Source organism: Vanellus vanellus (genome assembly GCF_965231255.1).
Source record: "Vanellus vanellus genome assembly, chromosome: 1".
NCBI lineage: Eukaryota > Metazoa > Chordata > Aves > Charadriiformes > Charadriidae > Vanellus > Vanellus vanellus.
Window position 1 is genome coordinate 181,149,451 of NC_138905.1, and position 18,067 is coordinate 181,167,517.

Genomic DNA, 18,067 nt, shown 5'->3' on the forward strand with positions numbered 1-18,067 from the left:
GACACCTGTCTTTTTTTCTTTCTCTAGCTCTTTTGATAACTTGGTCTTTATTGATTATACTTCCTAGTTTTGTGTCAGGAGCAGATTATAGCAGCCCTTTGCATATATCTATATCAAGGTCATTATTGAAAATATTATTCAGGATTAGTTCTGATACTGAATTGTGTGGAACCTCTCTCCAGGCCCATGCTTCCCCTTTCAGCACCACCTTTTCACTCCTTGAATCAGCCTACAGGTTCTATTAGCATATATTCTACCTAAACTAAAATAATTTCCTATACAGCACTTCATCACATGCTTTAGTGAAGTCCATAGAGATGAGATTTACTCAATTTCCTTTGCTTCTAAAAATGAAGTAACTTACCATGGTAATCTCACATTATCTACCATTCTTAAAATTGATGTGGCAGATCTTCCCATTTTTCAGTTGTCATGGTGTTATATTTTCCTTTTTAATTCTGTTTAATTCCTTCAGATCAATTCTTATAGATTTGTGGTATTTTGTGCTAGCTTTTCTCTCCTCTAAGATTGACTGTACATTTATGACACCCCAGTCAGGTACCACTCATCTCATACTTCACGTATTCATAAAATCAGCTGGCGTTGAATTTGGATTTTTCCTCTGATTAATTGTGCCTATATGACTGTAATAAATGCCTCCCAAGTAAACAGCAGGTATCAGACAAAAGCACATCAAGTATGGACAAGGGAACCTTAGGTGATATGCAACAGAGTTAGTATGAAGTTTAAACAAGTATTTCTAGTTGGTGCTGTGACTGCTGCAGGCCGTGCTGAGGTGGGCATTTGCACAGACAAGTGTTGCAGTCTTAATCAGCCCCATCAACAAGGAGTTCTTACTACCTCCATCTTTTAGCCGTGAAATAGTAGGACCCTGAAGGTTTACTTAGTTAACTAACAAGGACCCAGAGAATACACTGTCGATGCATAACCATTAAGACAAAGAATGCTTTTAAACGTTACTGCCTTCTGGAAAAAGAGGACTGTGGAAGGGATGCAAGCCATCAGTGAACAAATTACAAAGATATTTATGTCATTCCCATATTCTTTGACAACACAGGTATAGCAACTGACAGAGCGTAAAGTTCCTTTGAAAGTCAGACTACTGAGAATTTGCAAAGTGATTGCCTGAGACTGTGAAATAGATTAATTAACAAAAAAAAAAAAAAAAAAAAAAAGCAGTGCTTAATAAAAAGTTTCATATTCAAGGTGTCTGCCAGGTGTTTTCTGCTTTCAGTGCTATTTTTCTCCCCACAGCAGGGAACAACATTTTCCATTTTAATCAGGAATACTGCTAGTGCTTTATGCCAGAATGGGGGACTAAATGTAATTTACTATGTAATCCATCTTTTCAAACTTTTTTTAAGGGTTTGTCATCTCACCTTGCATTCAGAAAGGCCATTAGCATTAGTGGACTTTTCAGCTGTTGACTGTTTCTCAGTTTTTTGGCCTGGCCCACTGTCCTACGGCTACAGCTTTGGTCCCTTAGTACTGCAGAAATCCATACTACTATGGTGACAGAGATCTGCAAATACTGTGAAAGTGAATGCTGTCCCTGGTATTTCTACGAAATCCCATTCAATACAGAAAAAAAAAAAAAAAAGAAAATTTTGTCCAGATAAATTGTCCTGAAGCTCTTCAGCACGTGTTTTGAGACTATCTGAAAGCCTTTCTAGGGTAGGGGTTCTGTTCTGTTAAGATGGAGTCCACTCACAAATAACAGAGGTCAGGAAAAATTAATTACTTCAATATGGGCTTAATTTTGTAACTAAAAAAGTCAGCAACTAGTTTTAAAGACATAATTGATTCTATAAATGAAGATTTCCTGATCTCTGTGTGCATGTTAAGAGATCAAAATGACGAAATGTTATGGCACAACTAAGGGTTTGACATAGCTCCAGATTCAGATGCTAAACTTCGCTATTTACAATGAAGGTGTGTACATAAGCGTTAGGTGCTTTAACTTCTTGTGGTTAATCGAGACCTAGTCAAAATAGTCAGTATAATATAGAGAGCTGTTCAGATTCAGTTCCGTACATTTCATTTGTTGAATTACTATATTGTATTGACTGGACCAATAGGATCGACAGTATTGCTGTTAATTAAAATGAGATATTAGAAAATACATGTATCTATGGTTCCTATGTAGATATTGCAGACATCTAAATTTTGAATCTGAATCTGAATCTCAGTCCTATACTTGGCTCCTGTGTAACACTTCATCACCTTGATATTTTAAGTTGCAAATATACAACTTAAAACCTCTCTTTGCACAGTCAGTCCAGATGACTGTCTCTAGAGCTGAACCCTAGGGGGAAATGAATCCTACCTTACTTATGACTGTATTTTAAGTAACCTTAAGTTTTACACCTAAATAAAGTACAAAAAGAAGCCCCTCACTCATTTTAAGTGAAATCTGGTGACTAAATTCAGTGATATAAATGAGTAAGAGAAGGATTTATCATCCCTGCAGTTGAGAAGATGGTGGGACGAAATAGGTTTTTGGAGAAAAAAACAGGAATGCTGATGAGACCTGAGTGGAAAACATGTCAAAAAGAGAGTAAGCAGAACTATATCTAGCCAACTCGGAAAAAGTAGAGTAGAAATTGTAAAGGAAGAATTGGTGTGGTATGTAGGGACGCTAAATGCTAAAGGAATGACTTCTAGTTCTCAAGGGAATTGATCTGTTTCTTTCAGTGCATGCCTTCCTAAATCAGGCTTGCCGGTAAAATTCATTTGGTGTTCTATAGAGACAAAGGACCCAGTTTTACACCCAACGAAGGCAGTAGCAAAACTCCAACCTATTTGAAAGGAGAAGAGCTATGTATACAATGAATGTGTGGAGAAACAGCTGCCTATCTCTGTTACCGAATAAATTGGCCTGGAATACTTCTGTTTGTCTACCAATAAAGCATTCTGGCATCTCGGATAGGTCATTGTGCTGTTAAGTGTTTGGCATTGTTTCTAAATGATTTGCTGCCTCTGAAGTTACCATTTAATAAATTAACTCAAATGATACAAGGTTAATATTTTTCTTAAATGTAACTGTTAATTCCCTCATAACTACAATTTTATAATAGTTCCTCTTCTAAAGCTAAATTGTTGGCACAAAGCCATGCATTACTGGCTGGGGTTTGCAGGGAAAGAGTGGTTGTCCTAACCAAGTGTCAGTGATCCTTTTCAGCATTCTTCAGCTAGAATCAGTCATTGAACCCAAGCGTAGGACAAAGTTATTAATGGAACAATAATTCTTAGGTGTTTGACAAGGCATTTTATAAATGGTAATTAACATCTGCACCACAGTTCCTGTCAGGGAGGTGAAACGGTGGAAATGTTAAGTGAACTAAATTCAGCAACTGTAATTCTTCATTTACTTTTCATATTTTAGCAAATCAGCTTTTTTTTAATGAAAGAAGAAAAATATACGATTTCAGGTTGTGAATCTGAGTTGCTTCATAGTTTTTCAATAAGGTCAGGGGTCAGGATGCAATAAGTTTTCAATTAGTTCAGTAAGCATAAAGTTGTTGATACTGCCATTATTTTCAGAAGCTTGAATGTGATAAGCCTATAACATACCTCATTAAATATCAATTTTTAATTGATATTTTTATCATCAATTTTTAATTTTTTTTTCTTTTTATTGTTATTACAAGATGGAAAACAAAACCAGTACATTCAAATATATGAAATTACTGTTTACCTTTATGTCTCAAACTGGAGCAAAGAAAAAGGTCCAGTGAACTACCAATTATTTGCAACTCTTATGTTACAGGAATTGACAGATTCTTATATGATTGAGCAAGGAATATAAGTTTCTAGCCACATTTTATAACAATGAAATGAATTCTAAGGAGGTAACCAGGTCTTAAATCTTGTCTTTTGGTATTATACAAAAACAATGGTTTACGGATAGCAAAACAATAGTTTTTCTTGGTATGCTCCTGCCCAAAAATTGCTTTACACATGAAACAAATATCCCAAACTTCCAATGATTTTTTTTTTTGATTACTTGAGAAACGAAGCTATGTACAATATTAAAGGAGAATGTAAAGAGCCTGTTACATGTGTAAGTGTTCATGATCTGTGCTCACAGTAACAATTCTTCCTTCAACATCTCTCTCAATCCATTTTAATCCATTTAAAAATCAATAATATTTGTTAATATTTGTTTGTTTAAAAAAATTCAGGCACCTTGAGATGCCATGCAGTATATTCCTCTAAATGTGTTAGTGGGGACCTACCATATGTACACTTTGTGCACAAATTTCAGACAATCTTTTTACTGTGTACTTAGATTTGGATGCCACTTAAAGTGGCCTACTTTCTAACTTCTCTTGCATGAATAAATATAGTACAGTAAAAAAACAAATGTAATAGGTATGGAAGGCTTGGTTTGCTGAGATTTTTCATTACATAGAAGATAAAACAAACGTTTCAGCCTTTGTTAAATGCAGATTCACTATTCATTGACAAGGTGACCCACTTAGTGGACGAGGGAAAAGCTGTGGATGTTATCTACCTGGATTTTTGCAAGGCTTTTGACACCGTTTCCCATAGCATTCTCCTGGAGAAACTGGCTGCTCATGGCCTGGACAGGTGTACTCTTCGCTGGGTAAAAAACTGGCTGGATGGCCGTACCCAGAGAGTGGTGGTAAATGGAGTTAAATCCAGTTGGTGTCCAGTGACGAGTGGTGTCCCCCAGGGATCGGTGCTGGGGCCCGTTCTCTTTAATATCTTTATCAATGATCTGGATGAGGGGATCGAGTGCACCCTCAGTAAGTTCGCAGACGACACTAAACTAGGGGGGCGTGTTGATCTGCTTGAGGGTAGATTGGCTCTGCAGAGGGATCTGGACAGGCTGGACAGATGGGCTGAGGCCAATGGTATGAGGTTCAACAAGGCCAAGTGTCGGGTCCTGCACTTGGGTCACAACAACCCCATGCAGCGCTACAGACTGGGGGCGGAGTGGCTCGAAAGCTGCCTGGCAGAAAAGGACCTGGGGGTGTTGGTGGACAGCCGGCTGAGCATGAGCCAGCAGTGTGCCCAGGCAGCCAAGAAGGCCAACACCATCCTGGCCTGCATCAGGAATAGTGTGGTGAGCCGGACTAGGGAAGTAATCATCCCGCTGTACTCGGCACTGGTGAGGCCTCACCTCGAGTACTGTGTTCAGTTTTGGGCCCCTCACTACAAGAAGGACATTGAGGTGTTGGAGCATGTCCAGAGAAGGGCTACAAAGCTGGTGAAGGGTCTGGAGGACAAACCTTATGAGGAACGACTGAGGGATCTGGGGTTGTTTAGGCTGGAGAAGAGGAGGCTGAGGGGAGACCTTATCACCCTCTACAACTACCTGAAAGGAGGTTTTAGAGAGATGGGAGCTGACCTCTTCTCCCTGGCGACAAGTGATAGGACAAGAGGAAACGGGTTCAAGTTGTGTCAGGGCAGGTTTAGATTGGATATTAGGAATCATTTTTTCACTGAAAGAGTTATTAAACATTGGAATAGGCTGCCCAGAGAGGTGGTGGATTCACCATCCCTGGAGGTGTTTAAGAAAAGGGTAGATGAGGTGCTTAGGGACATGGTTTAGAAGTGGTGGTGTTTTTATCAGGGTAGGTTAACGGTTGGACTTGATGATCTTAAAGGTCCCTTCCAACCTCACTAATTCTATGATTCTATGTGAAATATTGTTTGATTTCCTCTTTAGAATCACAAAGATTTTTTTCTTCAGTCTTCCAAGTAAGACTCGAAAGCCTAGAAGTATAGCTTTTGCCAGGGATTACAATAGGACTATGTCACTAACCAAAATTATTTGGAAAATAGTGTATACAGACAGTGCTTCCATATTAATTTTCAGTATATTTAATGTAATGACTAAATGTGGCACAGATTAATTTTCAAGTGTGGTTTAATAAAATGTAAGTGTTTTGAATCAGGAACATTTGTTTAATGGCAGTTTTACTGTAAACTATATAAGCTCATTAAGACACATGGATATCTCTTCTGAAGAAATGATGTAAATGAACTTAGTTTTTAAAGAAAATGAAGGAACTGTAGCATGGGTATAGCTCAGACATAATGAAGGAAAGCACTTTCTAGTATTTTTCTGTGTAATATGCCTGCAGTTCTGACAACTCAACTGGCACTGAACTGAGTTTTACAAAATGAACTAAATGAGACGCCATTATACAAGCAGAATTAGGAAATGGTTCTTTCGTCTCTGGATTAGTTTAATGTCATCTCTGACATCTTTGTCCTGTGAAATCTATCAAGCATACATTTTTGTGTAGAAGGGAAGACAAAATCAACAATATAATCAAACTTACTAGGCACCTAATTTAAGCACTTTCTGCTGTTACATACTTCAGTTATTCAGATTCATGTAGCTTAAGTTAGGAGAATGAGTTCCCAGATTTAGATCCTAATTTTTGCAAAGAGAAATGTACTTCAAAAGGTCTGTTCAAGTCAGTTAAGCTACTTATTTACATAATAGTACTTACACATAAGGCATCTGCCACAAATTGCAACAAATTCAGTTTAATCTAAATTTGATTTTAGTCTGAATTGTACTGAAGGAAAATAGGAAAACATGAAAGTGTCACGAAATATACATTAGTAATATAGTTTCATTAAAAAGATGCATTTCAACTTAAATTTAATGTTTGTTTAGATAACTGTAATTAACCTAATTACGGAATGAATTTCATATTTCTGTGCAAAAATAATCTTAACTATATTTCTTATTTAACATTGCATTTTTAAACTCTTTACTATATGTCTGCATTTCAGTTTTGCTCTTAGGTAATTGCTGTGTGGAGTATAAGATTTGTAGCTTTTTTGATATGATATGGTGGGTTTTTTCCATTTTTCATTTATTCATTAAAGTAGGCAATTGATTTTTCCTCTTTTTTATTCAAAAATGATGGGAAAAATGTTTACTTTGGCACTTGCCATTGTACAAAGGTTAATACAGTGCTCAGAAAATAATAATTAGGAAATAGGTCTGAATGTTTAAAAATACAACTAAGTGATAGAATTTGAAATGAAGCTACGCTGATTGTTCCTGGTGGCAGCTTTATGTTATAAATTTGCTAAAGGTCCTGAAGTTAATAACTTTGAGCTTTTTTCCCAAGATTAAAACCCAAGCTTGTTACTTTTGGAGAGAAACAAACTGACAACCCCAGCCAGGAGTGCATCATAAAACTTGGTTTGTTTGACTTGAGAAAAAGTGAAACTTATAGGAATGCAGAAATATACTGAAATCTGGGACCAAATTCCTGGAATTTGGCTGAATATTATTATTCAAGTTAACAGGAAAATAGGCAATACTTGGGGCTTACAAGAGAACAGGAGATATTTGAGGAGAATTACTGAATGACTTACCAAAAAGGTTAATATAAACTAACAAAACTACTAAAATGCAATAGATGGCTTGGGTTTCATTAACCCTATGTATGGGCTGAGAATATCCTGGAGATAAGTACATAAAACTAGATAAATAAAACTAGATGCGTCTCTGTTTAAACGTAAAGTTTTTCCATAATTTAAAACTGAAATAGATTTGTGGGGCAGTCGATAACTTACAAAGTTATCTTTCATGATCTGGCCCATAAATTTAATAATTTTGACCTTTTTTTCAGTTTTATGTTTTCCAGGCTTTTAATTGTATTGTCTGTCCTATGTACAAAACTTCAGGAAACCTCAATGATCACAGTCTTCTCTCTCTTATAAATAGCAGTATTTCAGAGTCATCCACTTATTTCAAAGAGTGGAGAACTAGAATTGTTTGGAAGTATTAATTTTCTGAGGCATAACTTGGCTATAGCAGGCTCACTCCAGTAAGTCTCTTCCCGGTTTCACAGAATCTTCCTTCCTGAGTATTCTTGAGATGCACTGCCATTTGAGTACTTTGGATAGTGTAGCTGTCTGCTGATTTATTCACTGGCTGCCGGAAACATTTTGCTTATAATGGAAAAACTTTATTCAAGTGCATTTTCAAGAGATCAGAATGAATTAATCTAACATCTTCTGGAATGGCAACAAAGATCTAGACTCATCACATCCATTTTAAATACATAGAGCTAGATGTAACTGCCATCCATGGATTCCCTTTATACTAACGGACAAAAAAATCACACCTCCAGAAACTGAGTCAGGTCTTCAGAGAGCTGAATGACTTTGCGTAAATGCTTCTCTCTCCACTGATAACAGAAGGAAGTTAGGCTGACTGCATACCCAATGAGCACAGCAATTAAGTTACTAATTTTCTAAGCGATTGCATTCACTTCAATATGCTTCACTATATTCATTCCATTCTGTTGTTAAATGAAGATAAAGGACTTAGATGGATAGATAGAATATACATAGATATAAAATACATATAAAAGTAAAAATATAGAAAATTGATGTGATAAATATACAAATAAAACACATTATATATATTTGTACAGATACACAGTTCATCATCTATATCTATCTGATGAATAATTGTGCTTTTATTCAGTTATGGATTAGTAAAGCCAATATCCTTACTTCAATAAAATTACAAGGTATCATGCCTGCCCTGAAGGCATGATCTGTATTTATCACAAGTCAGAAGATCAGGGCTTTACTGTAAGCGATCAGGAAAAAACCCTCTTTAATTTAGACTTCTTTTAAAAATCATAAAAATCTAATGAAATTCAAGTTGACTGGTTTTATTTTTTTTCTGCTGTACCTAAGTTAATGCTCAGGCATATAGCAGCTGCATAAAAAGTTTACAAAACTGTATAGTGTTGAAATAAATGCTGTTCAGCTCAGTTTCACAGCATTCTGCCAGTCTTTTGCATTTGAATAATATCTTTTTCCACATTGAATCCTACCTTTTCTCACATGCAATTTGTAGAAATTACTTACCAAAATTTGATTTTATGATAAACAGTTGACAGAACCTTCCAAATTGAGACTTAAATTGTTTTTAACTGACAGCAGGTTCATGTTTGGGGCATATTAATAGATCAGAAAATGTGACCATGTCAAAAGTGGTGCTGTCTCAGCAGGTTGCCTGTAAATCAATTCAACAAAATATTTTGATCGAGTACCATAAATATTTAGGTGTAAGAGAAAAAGGATAGTAAATGATCGTGACCATGGGATGCTTTATAAATATTTTATTATCACTATCCATCATCACCTTTTGGGAATAAAGACTTTTTAGGCAGCAAAATGAAGAGCTACCTGATGAAAAAAGATTCATGCTGAAAATGAATATTATTCCAAATACTTGAGTACTGACTGTGCTTTGGTCTCATTAAGTTATCCAATCAAATTTAGATGGTTCATTTGAATCCTCTGCGGAATTTTTATTTGTTTGATTGTCCTGCTAAAATTAAATGTATGGCAGGAAAAAATGCTAATTTTGAGGAAATAAGATTAGATGAGATAGCATTCTTCATAGGAGTAGTTTCAGCGGACGAGAAGATGGATGAGTTCCATGCCATGCTGAAGATGGGTGCAAATTTATAAAGATATGCTGTCTGCTCTTTGTGTGCCATGAAGTCTGTCTAAATAACAATATCCTCTCAGGGAGAGAATCTGCTGTTCTGGCTGCCCACGTATTATTGTATTTGGACTATCTCCATTTGCAAATGTTGACTTTTCATCTGTGACCAAAGAATGGAATCTGTATGAGAGACGTGTAAAACATTTAATCTTTATTTATTTGTTAACAAAAGTTTTTCTTTGACAAATCCTGTTTGCACTTCTTTTCTCCCGTTTTCTCTGGAAGGTGACTGTCTGCATCCACAATGTGACATACTTAAGCTGAGAATACAAATTGCAGTCGTTTGTGGGGATTTGTTTGTTTGTTTGTTTGTTTATTTGTTTGTTCTTTAGTAACAGAATGCATTAAACAAGAAGAGCAATCCCGGATATTATTTTGTATCTTCTGCATTTCTAAAGGGTACGCTACAACTGGCTACTTTTGTCAGTGAAAGTTTATACAGAATACAGTTTTATGTTTATATTTGCTGATACAGATTTTTAAGACCAGAAATAATTACTAGATTATCTAGTGAACCTACTTTTTTTTTTTTTTTACTACAACGTATAAAGTTTCACCCAGTTAAATTCTGGGGAAAAAAAAAAGAAAAAGAAAAAAAAAAGGTGACATACTGGCATAGAGATCTGAACATAGGTAATGTGCAATCCAGAGATCCAGAGCTGGATTTTTATAACTGATGAAGAGCACTGAATTATCCAGGTTTGAGCAGCTCAGCACCACTCCAGACCATTACTGCTTTGGAACACCTCCTATGGCATCTTCCTACATCCTCAATTGTGTGGGCCATGCCCTTGTGATATCAAACAATGTTGTAACTTGCCTACAGAATGGTTCCAAGTCTAACATTAGTCAATTCACCTATATATTCATAAAGATTAGACAACACTAAGCAGACTTAACCCTTAGTATCTCACAAGCTCTGCAGTCACGTAAGGTGTATTCAGCAGAGATTAGGAAGTGGGCTGATTGCTATCTTTTATGGACAACTGTGGGCTAGAATTTGGTTAAATCTCTGTGACTTTTCAAACAACCAAGAGGAACTATCCCAAGGCTATAAAAATGTATTTCTTACTTTGAGATGTTGGTAAGAGTTAAGTCCCAAATAAATTCAGTATTAAATTTCTGTTATAAAAAACCCAGAACTAAAGGAGAAATGTAATAGCACATAGCTGAACTAATTTCAGAGGTATGTTTAGATGGCAGGGGCAGAGAGATATAAATGTGGCCTGAATATAGACTGAACTTCCCATTTCCATACAAGCTGGTTTGGAAGACTTCATGGGATTATTAACAACTCTAAACTAATAAACTCAAATAAATGCAGAAAAAGTAATTGGAAACGGGCACAGAAAATTAGGCGTAAAATAACATATTGACAACAGATCCGTTACTGATGTAACTAGCAAGTGGTAATGGTATTAAATATCTAGGAAGGATAGTAGAAAAAAACCCAACCCAAACAATCTAAGTAACAATCCCTTTCATTGTAGCTTTTGCACTTGAGCAGCTATGGGTGATAGGAACTCAAGACAAGAAATACACAATACTTTCTAACAGCAATCATGGTGTAATCAGCCTATGGGTATAAACTGGAGGTGGAAAAAAAGAGCCTATTGCACCGCTGTGTTGTTCAAATCTACAACCTAGTGGCATATGTCAGCTGTACTCTTAAAGTGCCAAACACATTTAGATATTCAAGATATGAAGGGAACACTTACTTTCTTAACTCTGAAAAGATTTGGGCATGAAGCAATCTCAGTCATCAGAAGATTGAGACAATTCTGTGCAGAAGAATTTTAGTAGTTGAATAATCTTATATTTCAACATTTAGCTGCCCATGGATTTTTTAAATTATTGTTTGGATTTTAGACACTTAGATTTCTGTGGAACCTTTCTGGATAAGTTAAGTACTTCACAGAACTGTGTAGAAAATCTTCCAGACTTTCCTGTCTTTTCAGAAAATGCTTTAGTTGCTGAATTTCTGTACTCCAGGCAGTACCTCCCACACACCCTTACCTACTGGCTTCCTGTCCCTCCTGTTATTGTGCTAACTAAGGCTTCTGGCAGCTTACCTCTGCTAAGTAACACACATATAAGCTAACATGACAGTATTATTTATTTCAGTAGTGATGAAAAAGAAGCTGGGGCCAAGACAGGGAACAGGAACTAGCAGGGGTTTCTTGATCTATACCTAAGTACAGCGGATGCAACTCCAGGAAAGAGAGAAGCAGCAGGTTAAAAAGTGGTGGTGATAAGTCTACCAAAACTGGTAGCAGCAGTGGTAGGAATCCAGGGACCTTCGAACAAGGTGATTTGGGGACAGAATGTCATTTTATCAGCACTGATTGTGCCAGGTGGAATGACCATGGAATGAGCCACTAAAAATGATATTTTTAGTATTCACTGAATCTTGCTGTTAATTAATAATACCAAGAAAACACATCTAGCACAGCATGCGTGTGGCTTTGTAGTCTTGGATTATTTTTTTTTTAACAGACTAGAAATAAAGATCAGTCTTTCTCATTTATTTGGCTGATATTTAAAGTCAAAGGAATCTTTTTAATTATAAACTGTTTTCCAGTTTTTATATGTAATATATACAGTAGTTGCAAAACTTCTATGAAATATAATAATGTCATTTCAGTTCCAATATATGTGGGGAAGGCTGTAAAAACATGTGGTCTCAGAAAAGGTCATTTAGTAAAGTAGCCCTGTGTAGCTTTCTGTATTTGAGGTTAAATAGAGCTGAAAACATTGTTGCTGTTGTTTTCTTTTCTTTTTTTCATTCTAAGATGCAATATGAAAAGTTAAATAAATATGATTGTCTGAAACACAACTATGGCCATGTTCAAATCCACTATACTTAATGTTAAACCCCTCAGGCAAAGAGCACCCATTCATTTTTTTTGAGACCAAAAAGTGTCACTGAGTGGAACTTATTTTGTGGTCTTGACTCGTGCAGAATTTAAGAATGATTTTTTCTGGCTTTAAGCAGGAGAGTTTTAAAGTAGCAGGTTGAAAAGCAGCTGGTCAACACACCAGAAGCTAGTTGCTAATTTCAGCAGTAAGTTAATCAATGAAATAACAGTTTAGCTTCTGGGTATAATAAAAGGAGATGAAAGACCATGCAGAAATTCCAGCATTAGGGTATGACCGGCTCTTGAGTGGCATATATTATTTTCCTCCTTACACCTGTCTGCTTTTGAGCAGGCAATTCATGCATCTGCTTGACAGCTATAAACAGAATAAAATAACAACAAAAAAGCATTTTTGGGTAAGATCTGATATAAATATTTACAAAGACAATTTAAGGGAGTGTTTGTTATGCACTTTTGTGTTTGCTTTCAAAACATTTAACTCCAGAGACAGATGGCTTGTACAGTTTTATCAGCACTTGTGTCATTATATATTCAAGCAGCCAGGACTGATAACCAGCCTCATGTATTACGGATTGTTCAGAGAACAAATACTTTGGGAAAAAAAAAGAAAAAAAAAACAAACAAACCACATATCAATAAAGTACTTCAGTGTGGAAAAACTTGATACAGAAATTTCAGTGACATTTTTATGAAGAGAAAGGAAACAAATTAATGCAATTATAAAATTAAAGCAGCAGGAACAGGTTTTTAAGTGGCGTCATTGTATGTGGTAATGAAACAACTTTAGAAAATTGGGTGAAAGCTATTGTTCAGCAGTGGTGGAGGAGAAAGATAATTACCATTAAGGCAACATTATGCTTTCTCAATACAAAGCAGCCAACACTTCAGTGCAAGCTACCCCCAGAAGATCTCTCTCCCATCATACTACTTATGATCATTTCACTGTATGCTTCTGAATAGCAACCTGAATAATAAGTAGTCTTAGAAAAGAATAAACTGTCTATACTTGAGAACATAATTACACAAAACAGAAGCTGAAAAAAAAGATATTGTTGAAAGATTGTTTTTTGTTGTTGTAGGTGAGGTCCTTTTTTCCTAAAACTGTTTTTCTTCTTTATCCTGTCTCACAGTAGGACATTTATAGAGCCCTCTAAATCATGATCATCACCGTTATTAGCGATAATATTTACAAAAACTTTATGCTTGTATCTAAGAGCCTTAACTGGAGATCAGGTGTTACAGGCACCACACACATTATGAATGAAGCTGCCTTTTTCCTGAATCAGTAATCACGATCATTCCTTGGAATAACTCAACAGTAAAATATACTATTTTAAAAATCTGCATTTCTAAAATAAATAGTTTGTGGATTTCTTTTTCACTTCTGATGGCTTAAACCAAAAATTATTAAAATAATATTTGTTAATTATATATTAGATGAAGTCTTGCAAAGCATTTTGTAAACTTAAACCTCACAATATTTTAATAAGGCGAGTGAATATTCCCTGTATTTTACAGATTGGAAAGCATGAGTCAGAGTACTGGAAAATATGCAAATTAACTTGCGCAGGAGTCTGAACCAGTTCTCAATTCTGGACATGCATTTTATTCAAAGTTTTTTACATACAGGCATATGTAGAGATTTATGTGTGCAGATTTATGCCATATCTCACAGCTATTTGAAAGTTTATACAGCTGAAAGTGTTCTACAGGTGTTCCCCTGGGATTCCCAGTCCTCTCTAGAAAGGAGAGGGCCTCACTCTGTTTACAACGGGCCTACTTCTGTACAAAATTTGTACGGCCCACTGCAGAGGCTGCTTTGGTCTTCCCTTTGGTTGAAATCTCCGCATAGGGAAGGTTGACTGGAGGAGGACCTGCACACAATAATTAATTTTCGAAGTCTAAGTGGGACAGTGGTATTTTGTTAAACCAGAAAAAAGCAAAGGAGCTGCTCCTCCTGGACAGACGATCATCTCAGCTTTTTTACCCCATTCCTGTCTCTTGCTCACAGTAACAGATATCTAAATATTCCAGTGTTCTCCAGAAAGTTTATGAACTTAAAGATGGCTAAAGCAACAGATGTTTAAAATCCATTCTCAGTTTAAGAGTGTTAACTGCCTAGAACTGTTACTAAAGAAACCGAAACACATGAAGTAGATCTTCCAGAGAGTTTGGCATGTAGCTTATAAGGCCACATACATATTTAGTTCTAAGTAAAACCAGTTTATCACACATTTAAATTTTAAAAGGAAATAAATGTCTTATTTCTTGAAATTTATTTAACTAAACAGGAAAAGTAACTTATCCCCTTCAGAACTATTGTACTGAAAGCTGTCCTGTTAACCTTGTATTCCGCTGTAGATTGGAAGCACAGAGTGCATGCACTGTGTTTCTTGAAATGTGTTATTCTGTGGTGAAGGGTTTTCTTTGTGTTTTGAAAGTTTTAATCCCTGCCAAACCTCTTCTCTTGGTCAGCAAGATAGTATTGTACTGTGGGAGAAGGCAGGTTGAAAATAGTTCTGCCACTTCTCACTTTCTTCCTCTGAAAATGGGAAAAAACTAATTAAAATTAAATTTCTGTTGTCAGGGGGAAAAACAATAATCAGCTTTTAACCTATAGATTAACCTTTGGAAATGTTAGCAATACATCGTGACTACTTGCTTTACTTATTATAGCTCTTTTTGTACTAAGTACCTACCTCAGTTTGATTATAACTTCATACTAGAGGATTCAGAGAGCTTTATAGAAAAAAGAATCCCTCTTTTCCAGGGAATTATCACAGTTCTCATTTTAGAATCAAGGTTCTTGGTTCTCACTAATATCTCTGCTAAGATCGTACTTTATAGTTGCTTTTTCTTTTTTTTTTTTTTTTTTCCTAATGGTTCTGGCTTAATTATTTCATCTTGTATTAACCTAAATGGGAAGTAGCATTGATCCTATACATTTTCCATGGTCTAGTTGTCAGCAATAGGACACTTTCTTATACAGGGAATACAGAAACAACTTTTATTATGGTTTATTATATTCTGTCACAACAATAGCATACTGTATGTTCTACAGATATTCAAAAAGAGGAACTACTCAGATAAGATTAACTAATTACATTTTAACATCTAGATATATACCTGATTGCATTTTTTATGTATGTGTGTAAAAGCAGTGGGTTGATAATCTGTGGAATTTACTACCATAAGTTATTATGTCAGTTAATAAACAAACAAGCAAACAAACAAAAACAAACAAAAAACCCCACCCAAACTGGGAAAGAATAGCAATTTCCATAAAATTAATTGGGATAATTTCAGTATTCATAAAAAGATCTGTTACTAAAGGTAATTTATTGTATAGCATGGAGAACAAGAGAATGAAAAATTCTTTGGCATCGTAACAAAGAAATCTTTGCTAGAGTGCCCTCACAGTTTTGATTCTCAATTATATTATTATAAAGATACACTTTTTTTGCTGATACGCTACTGACATTTTTCTTCTGATTAGTACTGCTTTTTAAGATGCTTCATAACTTCACTATTCATGCCTACCTGCTAAAGTTCTTTTTCAAAAATCAATCTATAATTTCCTTCCTATCACTGGGCTGTTTAATCAAGGAAAAATGTCTCCTTAAATCTCCCAGTGTCTACAGTACTAACCAGTTGATTTACTCTGAAGTCAAGAAAAGGCATCTCAAAATTCTTGCTCAAAATTACAATACAGTTAGCAAAGGATCATGACAAAGCATATCTCAGATATTGAGAAATATGTAACAAAGACACACGAAATGATTTTCTTTGCCTTTTTCCTGGCTTGCCCTTCCTCATACATCCATTCTGATCAGATGAGCAAATTCTGCTATTTAGAAATGTAGTGAGACTGAGAGGAATTTGGTGCTGCTGAAGACATGGGTGACCTGTCTGCTTGATTGCAAGATGCCTGCAGCTGGCCAGCTGTGTCCTCAGTAGTGTGTGAAAAATTATATGGATATTTAATATGCACAGACTTTATTTCTGTCTCTTGTGGACTGACTTACAAAGAATTATGAAAACAGTTCTTTATAAAGTGCAAGATATACATAAGCCACCTTTTTTTTTAATTTACTTACCCCTTGATTTTTATGGTTGAATACCAGTTGAGATGTGTTTAATGGTCAGAAGAATTACAGATTTTATTCTCTTTCCTATTGCAATATTTTGAAGTGTCTCATGATTTCATACTAAATCCAGCAAAGTTTAACTTCTCTCTTACTTGTTGGGAGTGTGCATCAGAGTTTTATGGGTAAATGTCGAGAACTACACACCAACCCAAGTTTGTAAAATAGTAGACATCAGAATAGTCTTGCACACAGAGCATTCCTTTAGGCAAGCCCATTTTTGGGTAGTATAAATGTTTCTCAGTTTGCGATGGGCTATTAGTTCACCGAGGCTCTGCAGCAGTAAAGCGAGTTGAAAACAGAAAAGAATACATCCAAACTGTTGGTCTGTACAAGCAGCATTAATTCTGCAAGGGTATGCTTACTTCCTCTGATATTTTCTCCTACCTAGCTCTATTTTCTTAGTGTGACTGAAAAAGGGAGTTAAGTTTATTCATTGTAGGATCTGAGACTGGTAACTTAGGGCTAATTGAACTGTATTACTAATTTTGGGGACTACGTAGGTAGCATATACAGAAAGTATGTGCCCTACAAAGCAACCACTCCTTAACAGAATGAGAATGTATCTAGGATTTATCACCACAATATTTTGTTGCAGAGTCATTGTTAATTTTGTCATGAGTCATATGTATAAATTTAATGCCAAATATCATGATCTAATATTATGCCTTTTTTTTCTCCCTCCCTCTTTCTTCTTTTTGTTTGTTTTTCTTCTACAGATGGGCCTCTTGGGCCACGAGGATTAGCTGAAGCTACAGAGATGTGTACTCAAGAATGCCTGGTTTTGGGTCACTCAGACAACTGTTGGATGCCTCCCAGCTTGGGCCCATACCAACAGCCAAAGTCGCCTCTCTCCACCTTTGCACCTCAGAAAGAATGGGTTAAGAAGGACAAACTTGTTAATGGACACACATTGACCAGGACCTGGAAAGAAGATAGCAACAGAAACCAGTTCAGTGACCGAAAGCAGTATGGTTCCAGTGAAGGCCATTTCAACACTGGCAACCACATGACTGACATTCCTCTGGCCAACTTGAAGTCTTATAAACAGGCCTCAGGAGCTGTCGAGAGTCCAAAGGAGCACCAGCTATAAGAAATGGTTACTTTGGACCAATGACTTTAGCCTACTTAGACTTGCTAATACTGTGTGTGTGTCAGAGCTTTATGTACTGAGTAGACCTCTAGAACTATGCTTCACCTAGCAGAGATATGCGTATCTTTATGTTAGCACCGTGGAAGGTATGATGTCCTGCAACACGAAAGAGTGTTTCTACTAGTTGTGGGGTTTTGTTAAATAGACATGATTAAAATCGGCAGAGATCTCTCCAGTTTGCAAATATCCTTTTTTTGTTTGTTTGTTTTTTGACCCTGGACTGCTGCTATGAACAACAGAAGATGCATTTGGAGAGTGAGAGTGTGAGAAAGTTCAGTGGATTGCAATGATTGAAAAGCATATCCAGTTAGAAAATTGTGCTTTTGTTGTCATTGAT

The 18,067-nt window shown here is 36.0% G+C and overlaps 1 protein-coding gene across 1 annotated transcript in view; it reads left to right on the forward strand.

The window, feature by feature from the left end:
- PCDH9 (protocadherin 9) overlaps positions 1-17,670 on the forward strand; it is a gene marked incomplete at its 3' end in the record, with an annotated part of 691,174 nt that extends 673,504 nt beyond the window's left edge. The window contains exon 4 of the mRNA XM_082485555.1: positions 17,297-17,670. Coding sequence (XP_082341681.1) covers positions 17,297-17,670 — 374 coding nt within the window. The remainder of the gene's footprint in view (positions 1-17,296) is intronic.
- Between the last annotated feature and the right edge of the window lie 397 nt (positions 17,671-18,067).